General features: G+C 36.2%; 1 protein-coding gene across 10 annotated transcripts in view; it reads right to left on the reverse strand.

Annotated features, from left to right (window-relative positions):
* Window positions 1-16,801, reverse strand: part of SGCE (sarcoglycan epsilon) — a 70,100-nt gene that overhangs the window by 22,134 nt on the left and 31,165 nt on the right. For all 10 annotated transcript variants that reach the window (XM_030307970.1, XM_030307973.1, XM_030307969.1 and 7 more), the window contains 2 exons: window positions 12,076-12,148; window positions 6,879-7,077 (listed from right to left, as the gene is read on the reverse strand). In XM_030307970.1, the coding sequence (XP_030163830.1) occupies window positions 6,879-7,077; window positions 12,076-12,148 (272 nt within the window). The remainder of the gene's footprint in view (window positions 1-6,878; window positions 7,078-12,075; window positions 12,149-16,801) is intronic.

A 16,801-nucleotide genomic window follows, 5' to 3' on the forward strand; every position in this document is an offset into this window, starting at 1 on the left:
CTAACTGCTTGGCCAAGATCTTATTTCTCCTTAATAATTATGAAATGTACTTATAAATACAGAAATAAAATGAGTGTTTTTATAACTGTTAACTTGCTTTAACATGACATTGATTTGCATTTATAATTGGTAAGAGTTTAAACTAATCCAAGATAACATAAATGGGCATAAGTTTTCGGTGCTTTGAAATGTTTTTCCCTCAAATTATAAAAGCAATATAAAAACATTACATAAAAACTGGGATAAAAAAACAGAATTAATTTATATTACCAAGATAACTATTTTCATTTCCCAATGTACCTTGCAGAGTATTTTTCAAATGCATACATTTTAACCTAACTGCAATCATCTCTAAAATATAATTTTGCACCCTGCTTTTTTTCCTTAATGCATCATAAGCATTTTCCACATTGTACAGGCTTTATAATTATGGATTTATGGCAATATATTTTTTTAAGCACATGATTTATTCAACAATTATTTCAGAGTCGGACATGTAAGTTGCTTCCAAAGTTTTGATTTTATAAATAATATTGCAAAGACTATCTCTGTGCATATTCTTTAATGTTACTATCTTAAAAGAGATGCCTAGAAGTAGAAACATTTTTATGACAGTTGACACATACTGCCAAATTACTTTCATCTCTACTTGGATGATCCATAAGCTTCACAGACTTAATATGTTCCGAACTGAGCTCATCGTCACCCCACCCCACCTCCACCTGTTCCTCCTTTTCCATCTTCTTCTCTCTCGATGATTGGCATGGCCAGATGCTCAAGCACCATCATCTTTGACTCCTGTCCTTCTTTCCACATATCCAATCCATCATCAGTCTCTGACATTTACCCTGAAAGAACTCTCCCATACACCTGTCCACTTTGTTCCATCTCACTGTTACAACCCTACTTCTGATCACCATCACTTTCCACAGACCGTGGAGCAACAGCCCCTTAACGATTCTCCTTGAACCCAGTCTTTCTCACTGTCCTCAGGGAGCCTCTTTGCAGAACAAATGAATGAATAAAAAGCATTATACCAGTTTTAAAACACAGGCAACTGCTTATTTGAAAGTTGCTAAGAGAGTAGATCTTATGAGTTCTTTCTCATCACAAGAAAAAAAACTTGTTACTAAGTGAGGTGACGGATGTTAACTAAATTTATTATGGTAATCGTTTTGCAATATATACATACATCAAATCATTAATGCTGTACACCTTAAACCTGTACAGTGTTACATGTCGATTAAATATCAATAGTGGAAAAATAAATAAGTTAATAAATAAAATGCAAACAGACTACAAATGTCATGCTTGAGAGAAGGAGATATTAGATTTGCCTTGCAGGTCCAGAAAATGTGTATTTATTGTTTCCTTTGCAGAGCCTGTAAGCTTCAACAGGTTGGCTTTTTACAAAAAAAAATTTAGTATAAGGCCATGAATAATAACTCTATGCTATACATGCTAAAATTACATTTTTCATAATCTGTTTTCCTTTCGGCTCACTTTTTGATATGCAGAAACAAAATTTTTACGAAGTGAAACAAAAAAGATCATTACACCTTTATGACCTCAGTCACGTGTTTTCAAGCTTTAAAATGTGTAAACAGTTGAGATGGTAACATATTGTCAAGTATAAGGCTCTCAAGCAAGGTTACCAAAACCTCAGAATCTTGAGAATTGATTTACACGGAAGGAATTTGTTCCTTCTAAAGGAATCTTTTCTTCCAGTTTGAACAACTCAATTTCCCTTGAGGTAGAACATATTCACTGTGCCTTTACACATACAATGTTTTAAACCAAGTAACAGGTAAAAAAAAAAAAAAAAAAAAAAATTAAGCCCAAACTCTGCCTTTTTCAGCCAGATTTCTGTTAGCTAAATGGATCCAATGAATGCATACTTTACCTATTTGTCCAAGAAACGAATGTGCCTTATTCTTTATTTTGTGTATATAGGAAATAAAAGACAGTTTAGGGAAGAATGTGTCCACATGTTACATGTTGCCTGGGAACTTGAGCTCTTAAAAGAAAATGCACTACGATTCCTGCCTCTGTCCCCCACACTATGTCTTTGTTCTGTGCATATCTGCAACCAATCAATCAAAAAATAAGATGAACAATAAAGGATAAGTTAAACTAAATAAAAGATGTAATACAGAATAAGAAATACAATAAAGGGCTCTTCCAGACTCTGTTCTACTGTTCACTTGCTCCTCTCCATTGGAGAAAGAATAAATCATCAGAAGAGGGAACTGGCACACACTGAAGGGTCAGACCCTTCTAGTTCTGTGTGTTGGGGGGAGACTTTCCTGCGTGCAGAAGGGAGGCATTCGGGTTCAGTCTACTCTACCACTCTTCACCATGTGTTATATTTTGCAAATGTCCCTAATGCTTCAGGATAAAACAGAAACAATTTTTCTTGGTATACAGGGCTTTATCCAGTCTGGGTTTTGCCTCCTTGGAAACTACCACTTCTGGATCCCTGTCCCCCAAATCCATTTGAAATAGGTTGCCAAATCCATCAGGGTTTCTCCTACCTGAAGGCTTTTGCTCAAGCTGACCCCTCTATCTAGAATCCCTCTTTGCTATTTTTGGGGGCAGGTTAATTTGTATTTTAAACTGCGATCATGCTTCCCCCTCCTCTATGAACCCTTTCCAGGCATGGAGCTGAAGTGAAGGAGATACACTCTCTGCGAATATCTCAGCAGTGGTGTGTATGACACTGTTTTCTAATTATCTGATTACTCACCTGGTCCTTACTAGATTGTGAGCGTAGATTTTTTTAAAATCACTGTACATTAAAGATTAATATAGTATTCCTGAATACAAATACTTAGTAAGTGTTTAACTACAAAAGAAAAAAATGAATCTATATGTGGAACATAGAATAGACTTAAAAAAATCTTTAATGTTTATTTATTTTTGAGAGAGAGACAGACAGTGTGTGAGTGAGGAGGGGCAGAGAGAGAGAAGGAGACGCAGAATCCGAAGCAGGCTCCAGGCACTCCAGAGCCTGACGTGGGGCTCGAACTCACGGACTGAACTAAAGTCAAATGATTAACCAACTGAGACACCCCAGGCACCCCGAACAGACTTTAGGCATATAGCTATGCTGACTTGTACTTACAAAAATAGATTTATATGGACTTCCAATTTTTACATTACTAAGGCTCTATTTTAGAATTTCCCATCAGGTTATCAGCATCATTCCACAAAAGAATGTTTGCACCAAAAATGTAGGAGGCACGTTACTTAAGAATAAAGGACAATCTCATAAATCAGAAAACACGGGGACAAAGTCAGCAGAGCACTACAGACTGGCCCAGGATCATGACCTTGCATCAGAGCAGTATTTGGCAGCCACTGACTTACATTCTCTTCCCCAAGTGTAACTTCTCACTGAGGCCTTCATAGGGCAGAAAGCAAACAATTAATTAGAGGGAGTATTTTGTGAGATTGTCTAACGAATAAACTAGGATTCTCTGTTGCTGATTGAGGCTAGATCCACATGCTTTGGTAACCAGAGGAAATAGTGGTGGGTTTGACAATCTCTTATGAAAAGTGAGTATATTCTTTAATCCTCACACCCCATCATTCCCTTCATAGCCGCCATTTACACCACATCACTCACCCTGGGCTGGCAGCTATGCCATGCCTAGAATGAAATATGAACCCACTCCTCTTTCCACGAGCTTTATCCCAGGCTAAATGCACCCACGAGTCCTTAGCCTCTGGCTCCCTATCAGGAGCGAAAGCAGCAGCAAGACCACACCCAGAGCCAGCACGGTTGCCCGGGGTTATGGGTCTGGCAAGGGAAAGAAAATCTTTTCAGGAGGCTCAGCCTTCCTTCGCAGGAGCTTATTTACTTTGAAGTAAATCTTTGTAATTGTTTTCTGCTAGAGTTAGGAGAAGCTTGAAAGCTGTCAGTGAGCCTCGAGAAGTGCACAAATGTACATCAGGAAGGATGAGGAGCCAGGATGCTGCAGAGGGGGTTCTTGGTGATTGACATTTAACAGCACTTGGGGCTGCAGAAGGGCAGTGGGTTTCCTCTGATGGGTCTACTGCGGAGAACTTTTATTCATCTGCTGTTTATCTGACTCCATCTATCAAATATGGAAAAACTTGCCATTAGCAGATTGTGGCTGCCATGAGTAATAGGAAATAGTTTCATGGAGATATCATTTGTGTGTATGTTTAACAGTCTGAGACTTTTGCTACTAAATATTAAGCAGAACTCATTTATCAGGTGCTCAATTAATACTTCAGAAGTATATGACTACATCTTTAAATAAAATCTTAAAACAGAAAGGGACTGGGACGCCCAGGTGTCTCAGTTGGTAAAGCATCTGACTTCAGCTCAGGTCACGATCTCTTGGTCTGTGACCTCGAGCCCCGCATCGGTCTCTGTGCTGACAGCTCAGAGCCCGGAGCCTGTTTCAGATTCTGTGTCTCCCTCGCTCTCTGCCCCTCCTCCACTCATGCTCCCTTTCTCTCTCTTTCTCTCAAAAACTAAATAAACGTAAAATAAGTTTAAAAAAAAAGAAAGGGATGGAATTCTTTTGCTATACTGACCTTACTTCTTGAACTTTTCAAAATTTCACTTTTAAAAGGGATTTATAGCCCACGTTACTTTCAAAAGAAAGTACGGAGGCAAAAAGTTTATTAGGTAAATTAAGAATTATGATTCTTACATCAGCAAAAAGGAAGAACGGCACAAGAGAGGAGTTAGTCAAGCACAGGATTTATTTCTAAGTTTCAGGCAACAGGGTAAAAAATTATTTGTGTTACCAAGGCATTATATAACAACTAAAGAAGATATGCAAAATCATTCTAGGGACAATTTTTTCTTCTGGAATGATACTCAAGTATGATCTTGTTTCACTGGTGTTCATATAGGGACACTGGAGTAGTAGAGTTGGCATTGCATACAATTTATAGAAATGCTATTTTAAAAGACTTATCATATGAATACTTTGTAAAGGTTACGGCTTAACATTAAATTAAAACTCATGGAAAGCATTTCAAGTTGGGAAGGGATCTGAGACAACAGGGTCCAAATAAATGCCATGGGACTGACTCTCTCAAATATCTGACAGCACATGCCTCCTTCTAGCAGGTGCTAGGGGGTCAGTCAGCTAATGACTGAATTCTCTAACAAGTACTTATAGGACAAAAATTCTGTTCTTAATTTAGAGTCACATGCTCAGGCCCAGCCCTAGACTCCGAGACTCAGAATCTCTAAGGGGAAGCAGGAGCCAGGAACCTATCCATATTTTTATTAAAGCTCTACTGGCAATTCTTAGGCTACACATGGTTGAGAAGCACCATTTTTTTTTTTTTTTTTTTGTCAGCGTTTGGTTTAGATAGTTGTTCAGTTCAATTTAGGGTCGTTGTTTCTAAAAGAGCCTCTGTGGGCGGGGCCTGCACTACCGATTATGGAAGATCGAGCCCAGAAGAAAGCACAACCAGGGAAAACCCTACCAATGCCTGTTTTTCAGGTTGCTTCCTCTAACATCTTGTGGTCATTGTTTTAACAATCATTGCAAACGCATCACTTTAAGAAACTGTTGAAAAGACTCCAGCTTTGGAGAATGTTTTCAGGGGAGATTCTCTGTTCATCATTTTCCATCGTTCTACTTTAAATACTCAGTGGGAAACAGAATCATGCTGGAACTCTGAAGTAAAAAAATTTAAGCTCTAAAATTATGGTTTCATATAGAAAGCCAACCAATAGATAGACAAGAGATAAAGCAGCTATTTTTCTCAAAGCACTTCTATGTGTGCTTGACTGACTTCAAAATCCATTACTGTAACATACAAGCTACAATTTAATTCTGAAATTTGTAAGTTGGACTTCACAGCTCACTGCTTATCCCTTATCCCCCTTCTACCTACTCTCCCATACTTCATCTGTGTCTATTTGTGATCTCTTCCCTTATTTCCAACAAAGTTCTCTGTTAAAGCTGCCCTTAAATTTAATTCTTATTAATCCAGGTATTTTAGTTAATTCCAGATATCATCTGTATAAAAATGTTACCATGAATATGGATAAAGGAGGAGTTGGAAAGGCATATGCTATATAAACTGTGATTTATTCCATATCTCGTCTATTTATAGAATGGTTTTAAAAAAAAAAGGTAGATCTGCTTCAACCTACAGGTTAAAAATTAAAGACCAAATTTGATTTGATGTTGACATTCAATCCTTTCAATTTATCTAGGCATAAAAAGTGTTTCTTAAACTCTATACAGGTATAAGTCATCATTTGCAAGGCATGAGAATAGACGAATCCCTCTCAAATGCACTCTCATTTAGACACTATAACAACTCTGAAGGAAGAAAGAGTACAATGCCCATTGGAGCAAATGGGGAAACCGAGGCACAGAGGAGTGCAGCATTTTGCCCAATGTCACCCAGCTTATGAGTGACAAGGCCAGGCTTTAGGAATAGGTTTCAAATCCATTCCAGCTATCCATCACCGACACATGGTGGAAAGAATGTTAAAGCGAAGAAATAGTTTCCTAGAATAAAGTTACAGCAGTCTGAGTGTCCTGCAGCTGATAACTGGGGCATCAATTTCCTTTGAAATTCAGGACCCTAAATACTCAGCTCCTCTATGGAAGGTACAAAAGACTTAGTGCTATAATTTATGATGCTGATCCTGATCTACAATTAGAATTCACAGGACCTGGAACATCAGATATAAAGAACCATTAATGTAACCTCTTTGTCAATATAGAAAATTGCTAGTGTTTTCATATCTGTATAATACCTACTTATTAAAAAGAATGCAATAGGCCATCCTTTATCTATAATAAGTTTGATAAGATCACCATATTTAACAATGCATATTTAAGGCAACGAGATAAAGGTCTGCTTACCCCTCCTTCATGTCATTAATGGGCAGTGGGACCCTGCCGCCCCGGTCTAGGGCTGACGTGATGTTTATGGCGTTCAGACGCTCTGGCTGCCACACATTTTTCACCGCCCCAAGAAAGTCTCCAAGAACCTCGCTGGCCAGCATTTCTTCTACATTCATATTTTTAATGAAGAATTCTGCTTGATATGGTAACGGGAAGTCTAATTTTGGTGAAAAAGGATATGTGTATCTTTAATAAAATAGTCTTTCGAAAGAGAAACAGATGAACAATTTGAGATTTGTTGATTTCTGTCATAATCCTGGCTTTGGGGAATAATACTAATATTGACTTTAAAGACTTTCTGCATAACGGAGGACATATCTAAAAACAAAACATACATCTGACACAGAATTTTACCTACAATGTAATCAAATCCAAGGGATAGCAGGGCAATTTGTAATTGTAGGATCTGACCAAAAAGATAAAAATGCCACACCTGCCTCAAATTTCCCAGTGACTTGCCAGTCTCCTCCCCTGCCAATATGGAAGGAGCATTTCCAGAAAACTCTATGTGGGTAGGAATAATATTTTGTATTTGTAGTGTTTTAAAATCGACAGATCTTTTTCAAGTACATGGTCTTATTTAATCATTACAACCCTATGTACTTCACTGCCCATTTGAACAGAGGACAAGGTTGAAGCACAGAGCAACATTCTTTCCAAATAGAGATGTTACAAAATATCTGTAATTGTTTGTGAGTTATTTACATATAATTTGAAATACCATAATTTTAATTTGCAGTATTCCTGATCTTTTTAGAGCATGCTGAAACATTACTTTTACTAAAATAAATATTGGTTATATTTTCAAAAAGAAATCTGAAATCATAGTAATTTCTCTTTTGATCACTCCATAATTAAATATTCTAGGGAATTATATTTTAAATTTCTCACAAAATTCCCTACCTCATGTTGTTAGAGATTTACTTAGCTTTTTTCCTTTTCAACATCTCATCAAAATTTCCCTCTAAAAATTTTTAAATTAATATTTTTAAGTAGCCAATGTTCAATTCAGACTTTCAGTGTAACTAAGTAGAATAGATAGAAATAAATAAAATTTACAGTTGACTCTTGAGCAACATGAGTTTGAGCTACACAGGTCCACTTATATGTGGATTTTTTTTTTTATATAGTGAGTACTGTAAATGTATCTTCACTTATGATTTTTTCAATAACATTTTCTTTTCTGTAGCTCACTTTATGGTAAGAAGACCGTATATAATACATATAACATATAAAATATGTGTAATAGACTTATTTATGTTATCACTGGTAAGACTTCTGGTCAACAGTAAGCTATTAGCTATTACTAGTTATGTCTTTTGGGAGCCAGAAGATATAAACAGATTTTCAACTGCTCAAGGGTCAGCACCCTAACCCCTGCATTGTTCAAGGGTCAACTGTATTTCAGTTCCTCAAATGTTACTTTTGAATTAAAAAACATCATTTCCTATATTCACATTGTTCTGTTAAGATAAAGAAGAGCTTTGGGGTGCCAGGCTGGCTCAGTCAATAGAGCATTCAACTCCATCTCAGGGTCATGAGCTCAAGCCCCATGTTAGACATGGAGCCTACTTAAAAAAATTAAGATAAAGAATAGCTTTTTATGTTTAATAATATTTCTGTAGTAATAAAGGCTACTTTTTTGGGAATACTTACTATGAGGTAGGCCAAGCTAAGGGACTGCGGTGAATTATCACATTTAATACTCACGACCAGGGGGTGAGTAGGTACTTGCTCTGGATTGTCAGAAGGGGAAAATGATCTTTAGAGAGGCCCAGAATTTTGCCATCATTTGAACTTGCCTCGTATATTTTTTATCTAAGCTAAAGGAGACCGTGTATATAAAGTGCTCAGTGGAGCTCCTAGCATAGAGTAAGAACTTATAAAATAGTAAACTTTAGCAATTATTATAAATAATATGAACAAGCTGTTTACCTGAATTCTCCCCTTAGAAGGAAAAGAAATTGTTTCTGGACTATATACACATGTAAAGTCCTCAGTAGTAATTACACTACATATATTCTCTGATTTACTTCATTAAAACTCATACATCTGTTAAGTATTCCACTCTTACTCAATAATTAAATAAAAACTAAAAATTACACAATAAATAACTGAAATCTTGATGACCTCACTTCTTATGAAGCCTCTTTAATATTAAAAGACATTTGAAGCCAGAGGAAGATGTTCAGGGGAACATGTTCAGGGGAAGATGTTCAGGGAAGATGTTCAGGCTTTAGAATTTTCAAGGGGGTTTTCTAGACTATGGTGTCTCTTCCTAAAGACTGAGTTTTTCGAGGCTCTAATCATGGAAGGTTCTTTATTCATCTTCTACACTGCCATTTATTCTGCTTGTGATTTTGTTAGATTTGTTTGATGTATAGGCCATCTGCAATCTTCTAAAATATGATTTATTTATTCTATTTTATGTAGATAAGTTTCCTGTTTTATACAGATACATTTCCTGTTTTATACAGATAAACAGTAGTTTAATCATGCCACATTTTTCTCCATAGTGAAAAACAGCCATGCATAAATATGTCATGAAGAACAGTTTCTTGGCAATAAATAATATTTATAAATAATACCAAATATAGTTTTTGAGTGTGCTAGAAGTCTATCATCCATTAATGTTACTCCGTGTTTTTATATCCACTTTTCCAAAAAAGCGTGCAAAACATTTTTCTTATTATCAATGCCACTTTTTGGAGAACTGTTACTTGGTTTTTCCTAATCCACGTGACCCTGTTTCGTGGCTCCTTTCTGAGACCCACTGCCGCCACACCCCTTGGAGGCTCTGGGCCCTGCAGCTGCCTGCTGTCCACCGAGCCAAGAGCTACTGCCAGACCTTCCAAAGATGAGTCATAGGAGCTTTCTAACTTTGGGGAAATCCCATGCCTGCTATATTTGGACATCACAGAGGCCAAGGGAACGGCAGGCCAACAAATTGGTGGCAGGCCTCTGAGGCACTAGACCCAATTTAGAGAATCACTCTATGTACTCTCCTTCAGCTCCAAGCTCTGTGATTCTACATGACTAATTTCCCATTAGGTCTCTCAGAGGAGGAGACAGCTGGGCAGAGAGTCAGACTGAGCATGATTATCCTGACATGCAACTCCTGCTATTTCTCTTCCTAACCTTATCTGGGAGACACGGCACGTGTGTAGGCCCTGCTCAAAGATGTACATCCTAGTGCCCACATGCACTCCATCGAGACCAGTGAGGATAAACGCATGCTATTTGGTTCACTGGTTTTCACAGTTTGGGGCCACTGAACCCTATGTAAAAGACGGTGGGGCAGCTCTGCCCAAAATAAAAGTGGAGGCTTCCAAAATCTATCTACTCTTCCTCCTTCACCAACACACCTTTAAAACCCCCGATACAGGGGCACCTGGGTGGCTTGTTGGTTAAGCATCCGACTCCTGATTTTGGCTCAGGTCATGATCTCACAGTTCGTGAGCTTGAGACCTGTGTCAGGCTCTGTACTGACAGTGCGGAGCCTGCTTGGGATTCTCTGTCTCCCTCTCTCTCTGTCCCTCCCCGGCTCATGCTCTCTCTCTAAAATAAATACACATTAAAAAAAATAAATAGCCTGTAAAGCCAACTTTCAATCCTACAGATGTATCTGCTTGAGCATAGGTCTCTACATATCAAACACATAGAGGACGGATGCCCGTGTATTCTGTATCTACCAGTCCTGAGACCAGACTTGAGGAAGTTCAAACTGTATACCAGACTGTCTTTCAATCTGTAGGGACTTCTGTACCTGAGAAAGGGGAGCCCCTCTGGGAGCATAATGGTGAGGTTAGTGGTCCAAGCCCACTGTAATGTAACTACATCACTACACTGATGAATTCCCAAGGAGAAAGGGAATTTTGTGATTATTCTGACCATTAATGTATTTCAATTCTATAAGGATAGCTTAGACTGGATGCGAGCATCCAGTTACAATTGCAAAAATCTTCCGGATCCAAACAGGAATACCTACCAAAAGCCCTTGGGAAGTAGAAAAGGGGACAGGGAATCTTCTGTCCAGGCCCACAGAACTGGCATTTGAACTTGCCTTTCATATACGAAAGTCACGTTAAGTTTTAAATTAGCACACTGTTGTGTGCAATTGACACTGCTAAAACACGTGGGAAAAAACTCACGTATAGGGGTTCAAAATCTTTAAGCAATCTCCCCAATTATGTTTTGCAGCATCAATTCTATAAATATTGCTTTCTTTCAAATAGTGTAGAGGTATTTTTCAACTCAATTATCAAGAATTGCAAATAAGTAGGTTCTAATAAAATATTTTGTTTGCTCATTTAATTGTACTGGTAAATAGAACTATGAATTCCCTATTTAAGATGCACAACTGCTTTTACTAATCTTATGGGTAAAAATGCTGTGTCAGTTCTTCTGTTACCCTCATAAATGATATCTAGCATAGAGAGGAGTATCCCATGATTTACAAATTTTAACTACAAAGTTTTTAGTGGCATGAATTTTTTTCCCAACTGAATGCCAGAAAAGGGTCAGAATACTTGAGAGTGCAACTCTTAGAATATTTCCTGTGTCCCTAACCTTCCAAATCCTTGGGAGTAACTTACAATGTGACTATATGTAACTCCAAATTGCTGATAGGCTCTAGCAATGCGTGATTTGCTATTTAGGAAGGAGACTGTGACCCAAACTCCAGTGTTTTCCCATCAACAACTCTCCATCTTCACACACAATTAAACCAGTACCTATGATCAGTTTTAAAGTAAAGTAATAAAACTAGCTAATAATTACTGACTGTACACTCTGAGCTCAGCCCCATGTTAAGTACATTTCAATCCTTAACTCAGAGACTCCTTCCTTACCCCAGACTTGGGAGAGAAATGCTGGTCTTAGTCTCATTTTACAGATGATGAAACCAAGGCTTGGAGAGATAAGTGGCCCATGTGTTTGGCCCCCTATTCTGAGCTTTTCAGCATCATCACACATCATAATATTTTATAACCAGTTAAATATTGTTTCACTTTCTTTTCTACACTTTACTACTTCATTGGTAACATTAGGTATGTGGTACCTTAAAATCTTGAATTGTGTTTTACATAGATATAAAACATAATGAAATACTTCTGGTAAATAAGAAAACAATCAGCAACATATCCTTCGTACCTACCTTCTGCTGACATTATATTAATTATCAAATTATGCCTTGCAGTCTCAAAGGTACGCCTATTGTAGGCAGTTATCTATTAGAAAAAGAAAATCATATTAAAGAAGTGAAATGTTATTTGGGAAATGAAATTCATTAAGGACGAAATGAAAACAAATTGTCGTTCTTTCCATTTTCGTTATTTGTTTATATACTTACAAAATGTGCCTTCTCCGGGCAATAACAACTCAGAGCTTTTAGCAATGTTATGGGAAAATAAATAATTAGTCAAGTCTATTTAACATGCAAAAACAAAAGTTAAAATCGGAAAGACCCTTTTATAGAACACCATTAAGTGCTAGTACCAACGAAGATGCATCATTAGTAAATGGATTAACCATTAGAAATTACTTACCAGTGCCAGTCTAAGATTTCAAAAAAGCCAAAACAATGTATTTTTGCACTTTTAAATGGAGCTTAAGGATTATACTAAAAAGTACACTTTGAAAAAAAGCACATCTCTGTGTTCTTTGTATTCAGTAATAAACTGCACACCAACCAGTCAAAAAAATGCATGAATAACCCCTTGGACCTCGTATCTCCCAATGGGAGCAGAAGAATAATAAGGATCATAGTCTGTAAAGCTTATGGCACATGCTCAAAAACACAAATCAATCCCTTTGTAGAGTCAAATATTAGTAAACATTTGCAGAGCCAATGAACTTACATCAAAGTCAACCGCGAAATGGCCAGTGCAAACACCAAACAAAGCTAAGGCCAACAACAAGATAGGGCCTCAAAAATTAAGGAATAATTAACTTTATAACAGATATTAAATCATTCAGACAGGTGTGCAGTACCTCAAAAACAACAAATGATTGTGCAATCGTCTTAGAATCCCAGCACTAGCCTTCTGGCAGTGACAAGCTGTAGTGCACATTGAGACAAAAAGAGCAGGACAAAACTGACTCAAACGAAAAGAACAATCTGGCTCATTTAAAAATAAATATCAAAGACTGTTATAGCATCATATGTGAGCTTTAAAGGAAAGAAATTACACTCACCAGAAATATTATTTGAGAGAACAATAAAAAAAAGAATTTTGGAATAAGTAAGTCCAAACCTTTAACACTATTTGAAAGTACATATTCTGAAAAGCATATTATTGCACGAAGTTAAAAGGATTTCTCTGTCCCCAATTTGTCAAATTTCTGTTGGGTTTAATGACTTCCTTGTTGCTGTCTGTTGGGACACATAATCAACAAGTTTCCCACGGGACACTAAAATTAAGACGAGTCATTAAAATAAGTTAGGAACTATTGCTCACAAAGAAGCAAATGAAAAAATGCAAAAAAGACTTGAGGATTTTAAAAGTTTACCCTGTGAAATAACTTAATCATGTTCTCAATGGGAAAAAAAAGTATCAATTTTCTACTATTTGTTAGAGTATCTCAAAGCTAAAACCCAGAAAGATCAGACATTTTCAACTTCGTGGCAAGATTTTTTATGGCTAACCTTCCCATAATTATCACAAATTTCATTATTATAAATTTCATAAATTCTAATACTTTTTTTTTAAGTCACAGGCTACTGAAGAGAATGAAGGACCTTTCATAAATCAGGGAGAGAATTTTATCTGAATTTATATTTAATGTTTAATTTTAACAGCTATAACAGAATGCAGTCTATCACTTCTAATGAGGTATTTAAATAAAGTAACATTTTAACGTTCTCAAATTTTACTTCTCATGATGATGTGAAGCCCTTCATAGCAGAGAGGTATGCATGCGTTCAGGCTTTTTTGATCCCCTATTTCTAGAACAGTAGCTGATCTATTTTAGATGCTTAACAAATATCTAATGAATAAATTAATCAGTGGGTTTATATGTTTAAATATTAGCTTAAGATATGCAAACCTCTTTTCGACTATGTTAATAGAATATTTTAAAATACTGTAAATATGTTACTATATACAAATATAGATATGTTATTTACAGATAAATCACTACTTGTGTTAAATGAAAGATATGCTAAATTTTCATCATTACCTTTTTAGCATATTATTTGATACATATTTGTAACATTATGTTAGTAGTAAGGTATGAGTGAGAACATCATGAACCCTTGAGAATCCTGGCTCAAGACATGTGTTTCTCTCCCATCCCTCTCTGCAACCAGCAGTAGCCATTTTGAATTTTACGTTTATCATCCCATTCATTTTTAAATAGAGTCTTATTATAAATGCATGTATGCTTAAAATATGTTAGTTTGCTTGTTTCCGAGTTCTATAACAGTGTTTAACTATATGTAGTCTTCTGGGGCTGGTTGTTTCATTCAACATTATGTTTAAAACATTTGTCCATGTTGCTGGGCAAGCTTACATTCATTGTTGCTGTAAACATTCAATAATATTATAATAGAGTTGTATGGTAACAGATGGTAGTTATACTTGTGGTGAGCATCGCATAACTAGAGAGTTATCAAGTCACTATGTTGTACACCTGAAACTATGTAACACTGTGTGTCCACTCTACTTAAAAAAAATTTTTTTTTAATTCACTGAATGAAAACTCCACAATTGATTTCTCTATTCTTCTCATAGACTTTTGTTATCTATTCTCTTGCCGACAGGCTTTTGGGTCTCCATTGCTCTGTGCATTTCCAGTGTTTTGCTATACAAACATCGTTCAATAAGCATGATTGGCCACACCTCCAGTGGACATTTGCAAGTGTTTCTTTTGGGTATATGCCTAGAAGTGGGACTATAGGATTATAGGGTACAGTGACACTCATCTATGTGAAATATTCAATACTGTTTTCCAAAGTGCTTATCTAATCCCCATATCCACCCTCAGTGACTTTTACCAAGGGTAAAATTCTCATTGTGGTCTTAATCTGAACATTTTTCATTACTGATCAGAGTAAGTTTCTTTTTTTTTTTTTTTTAATTTTTTTCAACGTTTTTATTTATTTTTGGGACAGAGAGAGACAGAGCATGAACGGGGGAGGGGCAGAGAGAGAGGGAGACACAGAATCGGAAACAGGCTCCAGGCTCTGAGCCATCAGCCCAGAGCCTGACGCGGGGCTCGAACTCCCGGACCGCGAGATCGTGACCTGGCTGAAGTCGGACGCTTAACCGACTGCGCCACCCAGGCGCCCCCAGAGTAAGTTTCTTTACCTAATTGTCATTTGTGTCTCCTCTTTAGTGAGATGTCTGTTCATGCCTTATTACTTATTTTCATGTTTTTTTCTTATTACCAAGTCCTTTTTTATATTTTAGATACATATCATTAGTCAGCTATATATTTTTAAAATATCTTCTCCCAGTTTGTGGGTTGCCTATTTTTTAACGGTTTTGATGAACACCAGTTGACAAGTGTAGCACAGTAAAATTTATCAGTCTTTTCTCTTAAGTAAAAATGTGTAGGTATTGTTTAAGAAATCCTTCCCTACCCCAAACTCAGAAAGATATTCTTCAACCTTTTCATATAACAGTTTAAAATTTTGCTTCTCATATTTAAATCCTTAAACTACCTAAACTCAAGTTTTGTATTTCTTATGAAGTAAGAATTTAATTTTGTGTTTGCCATATGGCTAACCAATTCTCTGAGCACCATTCACTGACATCCTTTCCCCCAGTCAGCTGTGGTACCATCTCTTCAGACGTACATCATTGTTCCTTATGTAGATGTATCCGTTTCTGGGCTCTCCATTCTATTAATTGGTTAATTTGTCTATCCCTATATCAATACAACCTTATGACAATTACTAGCGATTTATAATAAATCTTGATACCTGGAAGGGAAAGAAACCTTCCTCCCCTCTATTTTTTTTCTTTAGGAGTGCCTTGATTGTTTTTGGCACTAAAATTTATCTTCTTTATAAATTTTAGAATTGGTTGACATTAGTTTCATGAAAAAAAACCTATTGCAATTTTTCTTGGAATGGCATTGAATCTATAGGTCAATTAGGGGGGAAATGATGCCTTCATGATTTTGAGTCTTCCTGTCACTGAATGGACTACCTTCTCACTTATATAATCTTAGTATCAATTAAGTTTTATAAATTTCTCCATATAGACTTTGCACACCTTCTGTTATATTTATTCTAAGTGCCTTACAATTTTTGCTGTTATTATAAATGGTATCTTTTTAAAACATATATTTTCTCAATACTTGTGTTTCATGTATAGAAACAGAACCAGATTTTTCATATTGATCCTATAGTTTACTCCTAGGCTTTCTTAAAATTTTAATAGTCTATAGACTATTTATATCATTGAGTATTCTATTTCTTCCCTTAAATACTTACAGATTTAATGGTCTTTTTTCTTTCTTTACTGCAGTGGCTAGGATTTCTAATATATTCTGTAATAAATGTGACGGAGGGGTTCACTCTTGTTTTGCTCTTTAATTTAAATGGAATTCCTTTAGTGTTTTCCAATTAAAAAATGACATTTGACATTATTTTAGGTAAATAACCTATATAACTTTACTGAAAATTTTTAAAAACTATTTTGACAATAACTCAAAATAACCTTTTTCTTATATCTACATATATATCTATGTAGATACTTATATGTTCTATTTCTGTATCTTATATCTACATTGTCTACTGGAAGGAGATTTATTGATAGAAGTCACTGGAAAGTCATTAATTCAAACTTCAATTCAAAAGAAGAAACACCTTCTCTTTGCCAACACAGAAGTTCATATCCACAGTCTATGGCTGATTAAAACTTTGGAGAAAA

This window comes from Lynx canadensis, chromosome A2 (genome assembly GCF_007474595.2).
Source record: "Lynx canadensis isolate LIC74 chromosome A2, mLynCan4.pri.v2, whole genome shotgun sequence".
NCBI lineage: Eukaryota > Metazoa > Chordata > Mammalia > Carnivora > Felidae > Lynx > Lynx canadensis.